At 35.6% G+C, this 15,704-nt stretch overlaps 1 protein-coding gene across 1 annotated transcript in view; it reads left to right on the top strand.

The window, feature by feature from the left end:
- The window catches only part of COL21A1 (collagen type XXI alpha 1 chain), a 186,243-nt gene that overhangs the window by 61,279 nt on the left and 109,260 nt on the right, over positions 1 to 15,704 (top strand). The window contains exon 3 of the mRNA XM_060164109.1: positions 2,840 to 3,391. Within this exon, the coding sequence (XP_060020092.1) occupies positions 2,840 to 3,391 (552 nt within the window). The remainder of the gene's footprint in view (positions 1 to 2,839; positions 3,392 to 15,704) is intronic.

The raw sequence follows: 15,704 nt of genomic DNA on the forward strand, positions 1-15,704 counted from the left end.
GGGCTCTGAATCTTATTACATGAAGTCAGGGAGTTAATATTCCTTGCAGAGTAGCGTTTCTGCATGTAACCAAGACAGAAATAGAGGTGAAAAGGGAAAGAAACCAGGTGAAAGGGGATATTATACCCAAACCTGAGATGAATTACCATATTTTAGTATATGTCCTTTTGCTAATATACATATGATTTAAATAGTGCCATGGCAGTTAGACCTGGTTAGACCATATAGGGCCAAAGGAGGAACTAGTGATATGAGTCTTGACGTCTGCCCAAGGACGAGGAAGATGGTGGTCTTCTCCCCTCCCCACTTTTTCTTTGATTATAAAAATGTAGCCTTCTTTGTTCCTGGGGCTCTTTGTTCCTGGGGTTGCGCTCCCTTGCCTGCCTGCTTATCTCTCACAAGCGTCCTATGCCAATAAACTCACTCTTTGCCTTCCACTTTGCCTCACGCTGAATTTCTTCTGTGAGGAGACAGAAGAACCTGAGCTTCAGTAAGTCCTGACCCCAGGTGAGTGGTTTTAATCCAAAGACAGTGGTTTCGAGTCCCCTCCTAGTCAGGGATTACGGGTTCAAGTCCCAGTCTGAGGTGTGGGTGGGTTCAAGTCCTACCCGAGAAGGAGTGCAGTTTCAAAACCATTGGAATTACCCAAACAAACCAGTTTGTCTTTGGGGCTATGTCTGTCTCTCTCCTCTGGACCTTTGCACTTGCTGCTCCCTTTGTTTAGAATGTTGTCCTCTTGACCTGGTTAAACCTCTGCTTTCTGATCTCAGCCTTCCAACAAAACTGCCCCTGGCTTGACATAGTTAGGTTGCCACCCTCTCCTCAATGTTCTCATAATTCTTTGTACTTTCTCTAACCAGCCAGTTGTCCATCTTAACTAGGCTGGGAGCTTTTTGAGATATCTCAAGTATGTCTGAAGCCAGTACCTAGTATGATATCAAGAACAGAACAGGTATTCAATATATACATACTGAAAGAATGAGATAGAGTTAGAAGCATGTTGTGTACTGTGGAAAAGAGAGTTAAGGAAATCTTTTTTTTATTGAAGTATAGTTGATTTACAATGTTGTGATAGTTTCTGCTGTACAGCAAAGTGATTCAGCTATAAATATGTATACATTCTTTTTAATATTCTTTTCCATTATAGTTTATCATAGGATATTGAATATAGTTCTCTGTGCCATACAGTAGGACCTTGTTGTTTATCCATTCTATACATAATAGTTTGTATTTACTTATCACAAACTCCCAGCCCATCCCTCCCCCACTCCCCTTTCCCCTTGGCAACCACAGGTCTGTTCTCTATGTCTGTGAGTCTGTTTCTGTTTCATAGATAAGCTCATTTGTACCATATTTTAGATTGCACATATAACTGATATCATATGGTATTTGTCTTTCTCCTTCTGACTTACTTCACTTAGTATGATAATCTCTAGATCCATCCATGTTGCTGCAAATGGCATTATTTTATTCTTTTTAATGGCTGAGTAATATTCCATTGTATGTATGAACCACATCTTCTTTATCCATTCATCTTTTGATAGACATTTAGGTTTTTTCCATGTCTTGGCTATTGTGAATAGTGCTGCTATGAACATAGGGGTGCATGTATCTTTTTGAATTAAAGATATATGCCCAGTGGGATTGCTAGATCATATGGTAACTCTATTTTTAGTTTTCTGAAGAACCTCCTTACTGTTTTCCGTAGTGGCTGCAAAGAAGATTTTTTTTTCTTTTCACAAGTGCTTAGAACTTGTCTGGGTATAACTTACACCACAGATAGTCTTTTTTTTTTTCCTGGTAGAACTCTAAGATGTGCTGATCTCATGTTTCCTGGTATCTTGAAACAAGAATCTTTACAGAGAAAGGAATAGCTTTATGCCCTTGAACATAGATTCACTTCACACGAGCTATTGTTTTGGCTACATTTGTGACTGAAGATGAGCATTCAGACCTTTAAACATTCATCTTGCATGTAGTGCAAGAGTGACTGCTTTCATAACCTTGGTTCATTTACATTTTCTCAACTATATCAAGAATGTGGGTCTTTGCTGGCTACTTTTGTCCTGAAGATAGCAGAAAGTTTGTTTATAATTTCTTACCCCCATTCATTGGTTTACATAAATTTTTATAAATATTTCAGGTTAGCATTGAACTAAACATATTTCACTGATAACTTAAAGCAATGATGTTAGTCTATAGCCGAAAATCATTCATTTATTAAAATTTTTTGTTTTCATTTATTCAGTGGAGAAATACAATAAAATGTTGCTTTATAGTAATATCTGCCCCTACAGAGCTATCTAGATATCATATTCATATACAGCATCCATTTTTTATTCCCTATTTTTATTTTTTTTTATTTGGCCACATGGCACAGCATGTGGGACCTTAGTTCCTGGACCAGGGATCAAACCCATGCCCCCTGCAGTGGAAGTGCAGAGTCTTAACCACTGGACCGCCAGGGAAGTCCCTATTCCCTATTTTTAAAGCTGAATCATTAATACTTAAATTAAGACAAGCTAATTAAAAAATATCAACAAAAATCATAGCCCTCATTTATAAAGAATTTTCATAGGCTAGTCAGTGTGTCATAGTTAATCTTCACAAAGCTCTTATGAACTGGTTACTATTATCTTTTTAAAAAAATTTAGCATTATTGAGGTATAATTGACGTATAAAATTATAAGATAGTTAAACTATACATTGTGGCGACTTTATGTATATACATGTGAAAGGATTCCCCCTGTCTGGTTAATTAAAAATCCATTCATTTAAAACCTCTAATTTTTGTTTTTTATGTAACACATATACTCTGATGGTTTTCTTTTTCACTTAGGTTGCCGTACTGCTCCAACAGATTTAGTTTTCATCTTGGATGGCTCTTACAGTGTTGGCCCAGAAAACTTTGAAATAGTGAAAAAGTGGCTTGTCAATATCACAAAAAACTTTGACATAGGACCGAAGTTTATTCAGGTTGGAGTGGTTCAGTATAGTGACTACCCTGTCCTGGAGATTCCCCTTGGGAGCCACGAATCAGGAGAGAATTTGATGGCAGCTATGGAGTCCATACACTACTTGGGAGGAAACACAAAGACTGGAAAAGCCATCCAGTTTGCCCTTGATTACCTTTTTGCCAAGTCTTCACGATTGCTGACAAAGATGGCAGTAGTCCTTACGGATGGTAAATCCCAAGATGAAGTCAAGGATGTGGCAGAAGCAGCAAGAGACAGTAAAATAACACTATTTGCCATCGGTGTTGGTTCAGAAACAGAAGACGCAGAACTTAGAGCTATTGCCAACAAGCCTTCATCTACTTACGTGTTTTATGTGGAAGACTATATTGCAATATCCAAAATAAGGGAGGTGATGAAGCAGAAACTTTGTGAAGGTAAGCCTTAATATAATGTGGAAACAGTAATAATGATGCTTTCTTACATTTTGGTATAACCTGTTCATTTGGGAACTGGGGAAGATGGTTATATTTAATGTCAAATTATTTAAGTTAGAAATGAGGTGAGCACACATTTTTGTGCTATATTTTTCTGGATAAATTTTGTTTTTAGAAACAATTGCTTTCTTATAAAATCTACAATTGGGAAATATAATATTTTGTGTTTTCTTTTCAATTACAATATGTTTATTGTGGAGATGGTAGAAAATAAAACACCTAAATAATTAAAATATATGTAAACCACACATGGTCATATCACTCCTGTTAACAAGTTTTTGTCTTTTTCATCCTAATCTTTTCTTTTTTTGATTTCAGTGTGTCTGAGAGTTTATTCATGTGCCTAAATAAGGATAATATTGTATATATAATTTCATACTCTATTTTCATATTATTTATACTCTTATTGTGTATATAATTTTAATACTCTTAATATGATAGTGGAAAATCTTTTAAGATAATCTATTTAATTTCTCCATTTTTGTATGTTTGGTTTATTTCTAAGTTTTTCTAATACAAATAACAGTGAATATTCCTCTACCTAATTCTGAATGGGAATCTGTCATCATTTCTTCAGAAAACAAAGATCAAATTACTAACATTTTTAAAACTTTGGAAGAATGTTAAAAATTCCACATGAGAAAAACTTAAACTCCCACCAGCAATGAGGGAACATTTGAAAATATAGTACTTACCAGTCAATTATGTTTATATCATTTCATAAAACTGACTTCATGTGTATGATAGGTCCCCATGGGAAAGTTCCAGTTTTTGGTAAACATTAATCCTATTAGTGTATAGACATGCGTGTGTTCACATTATTTTGGGGGAAGAATAATTTATTCATATCTTTTATTTTTAATATTATAGGCATTTAATATACTATATACCTAAAAATAATGTTCATGTAGATGGAAACACTTTTTTCCCAGTTTGCCTACAAAATAATATACAAATAGGTTGGTTCACATTTGATAGAAAAATTTCTAAATGATTGTGGCTTAGAAAACAAATTAATTCCTTCATTTTCTTCATATTTGGGAGGTATGGTAGAGAAAAACATTTTAAAGCTTTTTGGATTATTTCTTTTAAAATGCATGGAAATATTAAACAACTACTTCAAAGCAAAGAGAAAAAAAGCATAGAAGATTAAGCATTTTCTTTAATAAAACTTTAAAAAAGGTACTAACAAGTAAGTACAAATGGTCATTACAGTTATTCTTTTTATGAATCTCTAACAGTAAGACTGTGTTGACTTTTGTTGTGTTGAACAGGTCAAAGGGATTTAGATTTTTAATATGTTGTTAGAAATTTTTGGCTTTCAAGCTAGGTATATTTTATTATTAAAATAGAATTTTCATGGTGAAATTTCACTTACCATTCACCTTTTTTCTTTTTTTTATAAATTTATTTATTTATTTATGGCTGCGTTGAGTCTTCGTTGCTGCACACGGGCTTTCTCAAATTGTGGTGAGCTACTCTTCGTTAGGTTAGGGGCTACTCTTCGATGCGGTGTGGTAGCTTCTCTTGTTGAGGAGCACAGGCTCTCGGCACGCGGACTTCAGTAGTTGTGGCTCATGGGCTCAGTAGTTGTGGCTTGCAGGCTCTAGAGCGCAGGCTCAGTAGTGTGGTGCATGCACTTAGTTGCTCCGTGGCATGTGGGATCTTCCAGGACCAGGGCTCAAACCTGTGTCCCCTGCATTGGCAGGTGGATTCTTAACCACTGAGCCACCAGGGAAGTCCCACTTACCATTCATCTTAATCCTAAAATTTAGATTTGATTAAATATGTCTGTTTAATATTTGCTTCAGAGAATTTTCCTATAGATCTGTATTTTGGTAAATGCATTCTCTCTAGATAAAAATTTTTAAAATACACATGAAAGAGTTGCTGTGTGAAAACGGGTAAAAATTCTTTCAGCTAAAATGTATGATCTGTAAAAAAAAAAATCAAATTCGAAATCTTGCCAAATATTTCTTCAACTACACTCAGAAAAAGAATGTAAGTAATGTCTGTGTCTATTCAGTTCGCATGTTCACTGTACAATAGACATCTTTTAAAATGTACTTTTTGAAATTGTACTTGTGGGAGATATGGGCTTTTTTGCACTTGACTTTTTGTACTGTATTAGATTATGATTAATGCACTAAATTAATGCATTGCTGTATTGCAGCTTCTTCAAATCATATAATTTGTGTTTGATTATTTAACAAATTCATTTTTGTTTTGGACAAATAGTTAACTTCTACTTTGAGGTGTTTAGGTTTAGCATATAGGATTACTATTTCCTAATATCATTCCCTTTTATACTGTACTGTGGTTGATCCATGATGTACAAAATATTATCCACCTCTTTGTTCCCACATAGATTATTTCATCTTCATGGACCTATTGTTTCCTCGGAGGTGTATTCTGCAATACACTGCTTATTTCAAGACCGCCTAAAAGTGATGTGCAATGATTTCTTTCTTTATCTGAGAGTCTTTCTTCTAATTTGAGCTTAGTTTGTTCTTTCTTAGTTCTTTGACTTGTAAAGTTAGGCTGTTTATTTGAGATCTTTATTATTTTTTAATGTAGATTTTTATTGCTATGAATTTCCTTCTTACTGCTGCTTTTGCAGCATCCCATAAGTTTTGGTATGTTGTGTTTTAGTTTTTGTTTATCTCAAGATAATTTCTAATATCCCCTTTGACATAATGATTGTTCAAGAGCATATTGTTTAATTTCCACATATTTGTGAATTTTCCAGTTTTCTTCCTGACATTAATTTCTAGTTTCATTCCATTTTGGTTGGAAGATATACCTCGTATGATTTCAATCTTCTTAAATTTGTTAAGACTTTTTTTTTGACCTAACATGTTATCTATGCTGGAGAAGTTTTGTTTGTACTTGAGAATAATATGTATTCTGCTGCTGTGGTGGTGGTGGGTGGTGGTGGGTCGCTGTTCTATATATGTCTGTTAGATCCATTTGGTCTATAGTGTTGTTCAAATTCTCTGTTTCCAGATCTGTTTGCAGACACATCTTCTGCCTGGATGTTCTATCCATTATTATAAGTGGAGCATTCAAGTCCCTTACTATTATTGTGTTGCTGTCTATTTATCCCTTCAGTTTTGTCAATGTTTGCCTCATATATTTGGGTGCTGTAATGTTGAGTGCATATGTATTTATAATTGTTATGTTTTGCTGGCGAATTGACCATTTTTCATTGTATAATGTCCTTCTTTGTCTCTTTTGACAGTTGTTGACTAATATAAGTGTCACCACCTTTGTTCTCTTTTGGTTAGCATTTGTATGGAGTATCTTATTCCATCCCTTTGCTTTTATCCTGTGTGTGTCCTTAATTCTAAAGTAAATTTCTTGCAGATAGTATAGATCTTGTTGTTTTTTTTTTAAGTCCACTTAGCTACTCTATACCTTTTATTGGGGATTTTAATCAATTCACATCTGAAGTAATTACTGATAAGGAAGTATTTAATACTGTCATTTATTGTTTTCTGACTCAGCTTTTTTTTATCGCTCTTTTCTCTCTTGCTGTCTTCTGTGTTTCATTGATTTTTTTTGTAGTGACATGCTTTGTTTCCTTTTAAATATACTTTTGCATATCTTCTATAGGTATTTTCTTTGTGGTTACCATGGGGGTTACATAAAACATCATATAGTTATATCAATCTATTTTAAGTTGATAACTTCAAATGCTCTGTATTTTTGCTTATTCCTGCCCTCTTTACACTTTTTTATTGATGCCACAAATTACATCCTCTTATATTGTGTATTCATTAATACAATTTCACATAGTTTATACTTTAGTCTTTTAACTTCTGTATCAGAATTAAAAATGATTTAAATACCACTATTACAGTATTACAGTATTCTGAGTTTGTCTATATATTTACTTTTATCAGCAAGTTTTATATTTTCCAATGCTTCTGTGTTGCTGTTTAATAGTCTTTCCTTTCAATTTGAAGGACTTCCTTAGTATGTCTTATTAGGCAGGTCTAGTGGTAATAAACTTCCTCAGCTTTTTTTAATCTGGGAAAGTATTTATTTCTCTTTCTATTTTGAAGGACAGTTTTGCCAGATATAGTATTTTTGGTTGGCAGTTTTTTTTCTTTGAGCACTTTGAATATATTATCCCTTTCCCCTGTGACCTGTGAGATTTCTACTCAGAAATCTGGTGATTGTGTCATGGGGTGCCCTGTACATAATGAGTTGCTTTTGTCTTGCTGCTTTCAAAGTTCTCTCTTTGTCTTTGGTTTTCGACAATTTGATTGTAATGTGTCTTGATGTGGATATCTTTGAGTTCTTTAATCTGGATGTCCATTTCCTTTCCTAGATTTGAAAAGTTTTTGGCTATTATTTCTTTAAACAAGCTTGCTTCTTTCTTTCTTCTTCTTCTGCAGCTCCCATTATCTATATATTGGTCTACTTGATGGTGGGCATAAGACATGTAGGCTTTCTTCAGTCTTTGTCATTCTTTAAAATTTTGCCTGGATAATTTCAAAGGACCTGTCTTCAAGTCTGCTGATTCTTTCTTCTACTTGATCAAGGCTGATTTTGAACCCCTCTAGTCAATTTTCCAGTTCAATTATTATTTTCTGCTCCAAAAATTTCTGTTTGGTTCTCCTTTACATTTTCTGTCTTTCTCACTTTGTTGATGCATCATTTTCTTGAGCTCATAGAACATCCTATGATGTCTATTTTGAATTCTTTGTCAGATAATACACCTCCCTTTCTTTAGGGTCAGTATCTGGAGAGTTATTTTGTTCCTTTGATTGGGTCATGTATCTCATAGTTTGTTTCAAGATTCACACATTTGAAAAAACCGATACCTCTCCCAGTCTTTACCAACTGGCTTTGCACAGGGGAAATCCCTCAGCAATCACTCTGGCTAGAGATTCTGAAACCTTTTTTGGAGGGATGTGATTTCTCTGGAATTGTGTGAGCAATTCATTAATTAGAGAGACTGGTTTCTTTTTCAGGAGCTCATAATCTTTCACTCCCTTTGGTATCTGTCCCTTTGGTGTCTGTCTGTAATACTTCCAGTTCTCTAGTTCTCTAACCACAAGTTTCCCACTCCTTTGTTCTCAGTGGTCATCAGGTGTCCAGGTATGCTGGTTCCCTGTCAGCACCCTTAGTCAGGCAAGACCAGTATCATTCCTTCAGGCAGCACTTTGAAAATCTAGAATGCTGGATACATGCTCCACTCTTTTCTCTTTCTGAGGGAGAAGTCTCAGGTTGTGTGTCTTCTCCTGATCATGCTGAGCCATGCCAGCCACAACAAGCCACCCTCCCACTTTTATTTGTTCTGAGCAGTCCACAGGTATCCAAATGATTCTGGTTCCTTCAGTGCTGCAAATGAGGCAAGACAAGCTGAAAGCTGGAGCATTGGATGCATGCTCCACTTTTCTTTTTCCCTCCTGAGGGAGTCCTTATAAGCTAGAGCATCTCTCCTGGCACTTATTTGTGTCAGCTTGGAGAGGGACTGATGTGGTAAGGTAAAATTATTCTTAATTACCTGTTTCATTGAAGCTGTTCTTGGCTTTGTGCTCACCTGGGGAACTTCAGCTTCCTAACCGGAATCTCACAAATGTATTTTGGTCCAATCTGTGTTTCAGTGGGAGAATATGGGTTGGGACTTTCTATTCTGCCATCTTGCTGACTTCACTCCTCTGTTCTTTTTATGAGTCAACCAGGCATGGGCTTGGTGCAACAGAATGAGGAGGGAAAAGAAAGTAATTTCCCCTTGTTCTCTGGAAGATACCTTCCTTAGGTGTCTTCAAGGGCTTCCAACAGCTTGTGGCTTGAATGATGGGGTTTCAAGGCCCATATTTTGATTCAGGTGAGCTGAACTTGCCTGTGCACAGGTGTGGGTAGTTAAAAGAGCAGGTCCTGGAAAACTGCCTGTGTATTCTTACTGTTCCATTTTCCACTATCTTGACTTTTGGATGAAGCAGGAAACTTATCTATTTCTTAAAAGAGTATATGGTGTTCACTCAAGAGGGACCAGAGGTCAGAATTAGCAATTAGCTGTGCAAATGTAGCCATATCTTGAGAGACAGAGAGAAAGATAAAGAGAGATAGAGATAAAGATAGAGAGATAGATAGATAGAGAGAGAGAGAGAGAGAGAGAGTGAGAGAGTGAGAGAGGGATACCACTTGCCCAAGTGGAACTTTGGTGTCTTTCATTCCAAAAACTTAGTGACTTTTTTCCCTCCAGTGCTTTCCACCATGATGCACTTTAACTTGGAATGATGTTCACGACTTCTGAATTTCTTTTTCTCTCACCGAAAATTATTCATATTTTCTATGACTCTTTGCTTGGTGATTGCTGGATAATTTGATTATCTAATTTAAGTCTTATAATACTTTATAATACTTTGTAATAATGGCCTGGTATATTACTCTACCCTACTCAGTTTAACTTCCATTTCAGTAGAAGACATAAAAGGTAAAGGTACACATATCAGGTGCCATGGCCAGGACAACTGAGTTGTTTTTGGAGGTAGTGAGTATTTTAGCTTACATGATTTCATAACATGTATGTGATTAACTTGTCTGCCCTCACATGAAACTCATATCCTTCCCTTCTGCCTCTCCACTATTGGTACACATATGCTTGAATTCACAACCACAGAGATGGGGCATGGAAAAATGAGAGGTGGGAGGTGGGGTGAAGTTTGGCAGATGGGATATGATGGAGTATAATATTTCATTAAACCTCATAGAATATTCAGGGGAATAACTTTATATTCTATCTGTAGATTAAAAGAATTTAAATCTAATCTGAATTGGTGACAATCTACATTGTCAAGGGCTTGTAGTATATCCAAAAATATGAATTTTCCATTCATTTAATTAGAGAGGCTAGAGCAATGTTTCAAATAAAGGAATATGATATGTTTATATTTTATGTGCAAAGCGATGTTTGGGTATTAAATTGGAAAATGTAGGATGACTATCGCATGATTCAGAAAATATACAAATTATAGCATACAGACTTTTCTCTCAGTGTTTATGATTGGATCTAGATGCAGCTGTATAAGTTAATTATTTCTAGGAAAGGAATAAACAAGAAAACATTCACAATAATTTTCTTAGGAATATTTAAAGCTTGTATAAAATGCTCATTCTCCCATCCTTTCTCTCTCTCTAAAATATGATGTATGATAGCTATCACCTAATTACCTATTTTATGCTCATAACAGCTTCAACCTTTTTAAGTGACAGTTGGCATGCCAGTAGAAGTGAAAATTGGTACAACCACTTTGGGAAAGTCTTTGACATTATCTATTAGGACAAATGTACTGCTATCTTATGAAACAGTAATTCTATCCTAGATATTTAACTACGAGAAATAAGTTCATATGTTCACCAAAAGACTATTCAAGAATGTTCATAGCAGTTTTATTTAAAATAATCCCAAACTGGAAACAACTCAAATGATTGCCCACAGAAAAATGGATATAAGTACATCATAGTATAATTCATATAGTAGAATACTACACAGCAATACCATCAACAAAAACCACATCACTCTTATGTGCAAAACCAGGGATAAATCCACAGGCATTATGTTGAGCAAGAGAAGTCAAATTTTAAAAAAAGATACTGCATTGTTCATTTATATTAAGTTCAAGAACAGACAAAACTAAATTAATCAATGGGGACAGAAATCGTAACAGTGGTGGCTTCTGGTGGTGGTGGTTATCCTCTGGGAAGGAACATGAGGTTGCTTTCAAGGTGTTAGACAGATTCTGTGTCTTGTCTGAGGCTAGCTATGTGAGTATAGGCATGTGTGGCAATTGAACTATTGTATACTTGAGATTAAGTCATTTTACTGAATGTAGGTTGTATCTTAATAAAAAAGTTAAAAAAAATCAGTAAGCACAATGTCTATTAAAGTAAAGCACTTGAATGTTTTTTCTTTAAACCTGAGTCTGTATGAATATGGTGGTCCAGCCCAATCTCTGGAGTCAGAACGAGATCCAGGTTTGGTTCCTGACTTTGTCAACATCACTTTCTTGAAGTGAAATCTTAGGCTAAGTGGCTGCCTCCAACCTTGGTGATAGAGACCTTATTTTATCTCATTTTATTTTTTTGCAGTTTAAATAATAGTAACATTTATTATCTCATACAGTTCCTGTGGATCAGGGACATGGGTGAAGCTGGGCTGAATAGTCCTGATTCAGGTTCTCCCAAGGAATTGCAGTCAAGATGTCAGTTGAGGCGGCAGACCGCTGAAGGCATGACTGGGGCTAGAGGGTCTGCTTCCAAGGTGACTCACTCACAAGATTGGTGAGTCAGTGCTGGCTATTGGCAGGAGGTTTCAGTTCCTGGTCACATGGACGTCTCCAAGTTGCTGCTGGAGCATCCTTGCAACATGGCAGCTGGTTTCCCCTGAAGTGAGTGGTCCAAGAGAGCAAGGGGGGGCTGCAGTGTCTTTCATCGTCTAGACTTGCAAGCCACACCCCTTCATTTCTACAATATCCTACTGGTTATGAAGGCTAGCCCTGTCAGTGAGAGAGACCACATCTAATGAACGTTAATATCAGTATGCTAGATATTAGAGCAGCAGAGGAACATGTTAAGATGCATCGATGTTTGTTTAAAAAAATAGAGTTTGTATGTTAAAATGATGCATAAATGTAATATCTGACAAAAGTTCTTCCAATTCAAATTAAAAATGGAAAAGAAAAGGAGTAAAGAATGAGTTACAGGAATTGGACACAGACTATTGTCTGGATACGTGTAAAGGCAAGACACACTACCTTTCTTCATCTATAGTATTTGGTCAGAGGAAAAAATAACTTAGAAACATTTCAGACTTCCCTGGTGGCACAGTGGTTAAGAATCCACCTGCCAGTGCATGGGACATGGGTTCGAGCCCTAGTCTGTGAAGATCCCACATGCCACAGAGCAACTAAGCCCGTGTGCCACAACTACTGAGCCCATGTGCTGCAATTACCGAAGCCTGTGTGCCTAGAGCCCGTGCTCCACAATAAGTGAAGCCACTGCAATGAGAAGCCCACAGACCACAATGAAGAGTAGCCCTCGCTCACCGCAACTAGAGAAAGCCCACGCGCAGCAACGAAGACCAAATGCAGCCAAAAAAAAAAAAAAAGCATTTCATTACATAATCAATGGCTTTACAATGAAAAATGGCAAAACCAGATGAGTTGTTCTGTAATTTTGTAAGCCTTTAAAATTGTATTCTCCTTAGCTATTTTTTAAGGCAAGGATGGGTTTCCATTTCTTATATTTTTTTCTTAGTGTTGAAAAATAATATCTTCTATGTTGGTGAGGCTACTTACTGGTGAAAAAAATTTTGACTTTTCTGGTTTGTGCATAAGTTGTACTTAAGGCTAATTGGAGTTTATTGATCCCATTGACTCACCACTGAAAGGAGTGTTATAAAAATCTACACTTACTATGTCCTACTGTTAGCCATGCGTTTGGCAGACATCTTCCTCTGATGAAGGATTCTAAATCAACCTATATTTCAGGACAGTGGGATTACTTGCTGGTAAAATAGAATGAGATCATTCAGTCATGTGATGAGAAAAGAAACTTTGTGAACTTGGGCTTTAGTAAGAGAATTTCTACTTGGATAATTTATTTCAGATTTGCTATTGTTACTTTAGTGTATTTCCAATATGATGGGATGGAGTCTAAGTTATCACAATCTTGGTGAATGTGCCTCCTTTTTTATAAATTTGTACATGATGTTAAAGTCCATGGTGATATAATAGACCTTCAGGAAGGCAAATGTTTTAAATTACCACTACATGCCATTGAGGATTGTCTATCTTTGGCACCTATACTCATGTTTGCCTTACCATTAAAACCAAGTTCAATCCAGGAAAGTTTAAAGAAGCTGGCTTTCACAGACCTAAACTGTACCAGGGGCACCGTTTTATTGGATTATCGGGTCTGGATCACTAAAATTACTTTTGGTCTCTGACCACAAATCTCCTTATAAAATTCCCAGTTGTCAGTTAAAATATGTGACTTCTGCAGAAGGTGGACTTACAAACAATCTTGCAATTGGATTAAGTAGGCACTTATAAACTAGGCTAGGTGTGATCTGGAATAATGTGTTCATTATTAATTAATGTAATAGTCCCCCTATCATATTAACTTATAAGTAGAAAGCTGTAGCTAGACACATGTGATTTCCCTGGTTAGACTCAAGAGATACACAGTTTTTGTGTTCTTGTCCATGGCAGGATTTTAAATAAAACACATTTTTATGATCCTAATAAGACTGAATTACTTATACTACTAAGCCCTGGGATTTAACAGAAAAGCAATTATTACTGGATCCCAGTGTTTAAAGTAAGTGGACTAATGTGTGCTCCACCCCAGAAAGTGTTCCTTTTCTGAATACTCTCTGAATGTATTAGAGTCAAATAAAATTATAACTGTGTAGTCTGTGTAGGAAACCATTTGTGAACTTAAGGCTTTGAGGTTTTTCTTTTGGTTCTTGCTCCTGAATGCACTCCTTTAAACTAACTTGCTTTATCTAGATTGTTCTACTTACCTGTTGTATGTGTTATAGCAAGTCCCAACTGACTCTCTCTTAGCATTTGATTTTCCTGGTACTTAAAATGACAGCTTCCAAGTTCCAGTTTTTAATTCCAGTATCCATTCCCCTCTCTGTATGTGTTTGTATAGTTATACATAGATTTCTTTTTTCCTACACAATAGGGAAGTTAATTATTGACCTCTGTTTCCCTAGAAGTTTGTGGAAGAATTGTTGGTTGGCAATCAAAGTAGCTTTTTATATATGGAAACTTTCTTTTATCTGTTTCCTCTAGCTAGGTATATGCAAACATACAAACTGTATTTGAGCATTTTAACTACATTTTACTTTTCAGTTTCCATGTGTAAGGGTATTTTATTATTCTTGTAGGTGAGCAAATTTGGAAGAAAAATTATTTCTTCAAAAAACTATGGGTGTACCAGGGGCTGAGAGGAGAGAGGAATGGGGAGTTATGGTCTAATGGGTACAAAGTTTCTGTTTCTGAATAATAAAACTTTTCTGGAAATAGTGGTGATGGTTATACAACATTTGAATGTAGTTAATGGCAATGAATTGTACACTTAAAAATAGTCAAAATGGTAAATTTTATGTTATGTATATTTTACAATTTAAAAAAATTGAAAGCCAAAAAAAAAAGGAAAATATAATTATCTAAATACATTTCTCCTAATGAGATGTACTAAGTGGTAATGAAAATGTGGCTGTAACATGATTGTTAATTTACATTCCTGATTTCACGAACCATGCCACACTGTTTCCTATACAATTCTGGGGATTAGAATACAGTGCAAACATTTGATTAAAGAAAAAGGATGAACACAATACTTGCTTTATCCCCCCCACGTGCATGCTATTTTGAAGTTACAAAGCATTTTTACATACTTCATCACATTTGATCCCAAAAAAATCCCTGTGAAGGAGATCATTATTCTCATGTCACAGATGAGAAACCAGAGGTTCATGAGAGGTTAAGAGAGAGGCTGAAGTCTAAACCTCAGATTCTGGTCTTCAGTTGGAGCTCTTTGTTTACCATCTTATAACTTCTCTTTTGTAAAGTAAATCAGAGGAGCAATTCAAATCTGAATATTTATATGATGTCATGTTTAACACATTTTCTTTTCAGCTGAACTTCTTTCTTTTGCAGTTTTAAATCAAGTGCATTTGAAGTGAGGCCTCCTATTGTTCTATATTACCCTGCCCCCTGCTAGAAACAAACCCTGCATCATAATGACAGGAAAAATTTAATTTAGTTTATTGATTTATGATTTCAACTCAGTCATACAGTATTATTGGGACACTTATTTTCTGCTTCTTATGTTTTCATGTGGAGGGACTTCAGCCAGACTGACTTTTTTTTAATAAGTCATCTTGATTTTATATTAAAAAGTTTTAAAATTATAACAAATCTCAGTTTTAAGTAGAGATGAAAAGGTTTGCTAAATAAAACACTAGTCCAGTAATGTAGTAAAGGAATAATATTTGTCAGAATAGGGATTATTTCAAAATGCAAAGATGGTTTAATAGTGAAGTCTGATTTGTCACTCTTCTGCTCAAAATTCACCTGAATTGGCTTTTTTCTTGATTCAGGCAATTTCTTTTTGGTTCTCATTCTTCAAAATTAAAACCGATGCTGCAATGAGTATATAGATTGACTTTTCTGATCTCTCCGCACCTTCTTTCACTCTTTACCACTGATGAGAAGAGGCA

Source organism: Lagenorhynchus albirostris, chromosome 10 (assembly GCF_949774975.1).
Source record: "Lagenorhynchus albirostris chromosome 10, mLagAlb1.1, whole genome shotgun sequence".
Classification (NCBI taxonomy): Eukaryota; Metazoa; Chordata; class Mammalia; order Artiodactyla; family Delphinidae; genus Lagenorhynchus; species Lagenorhynchus albirostris.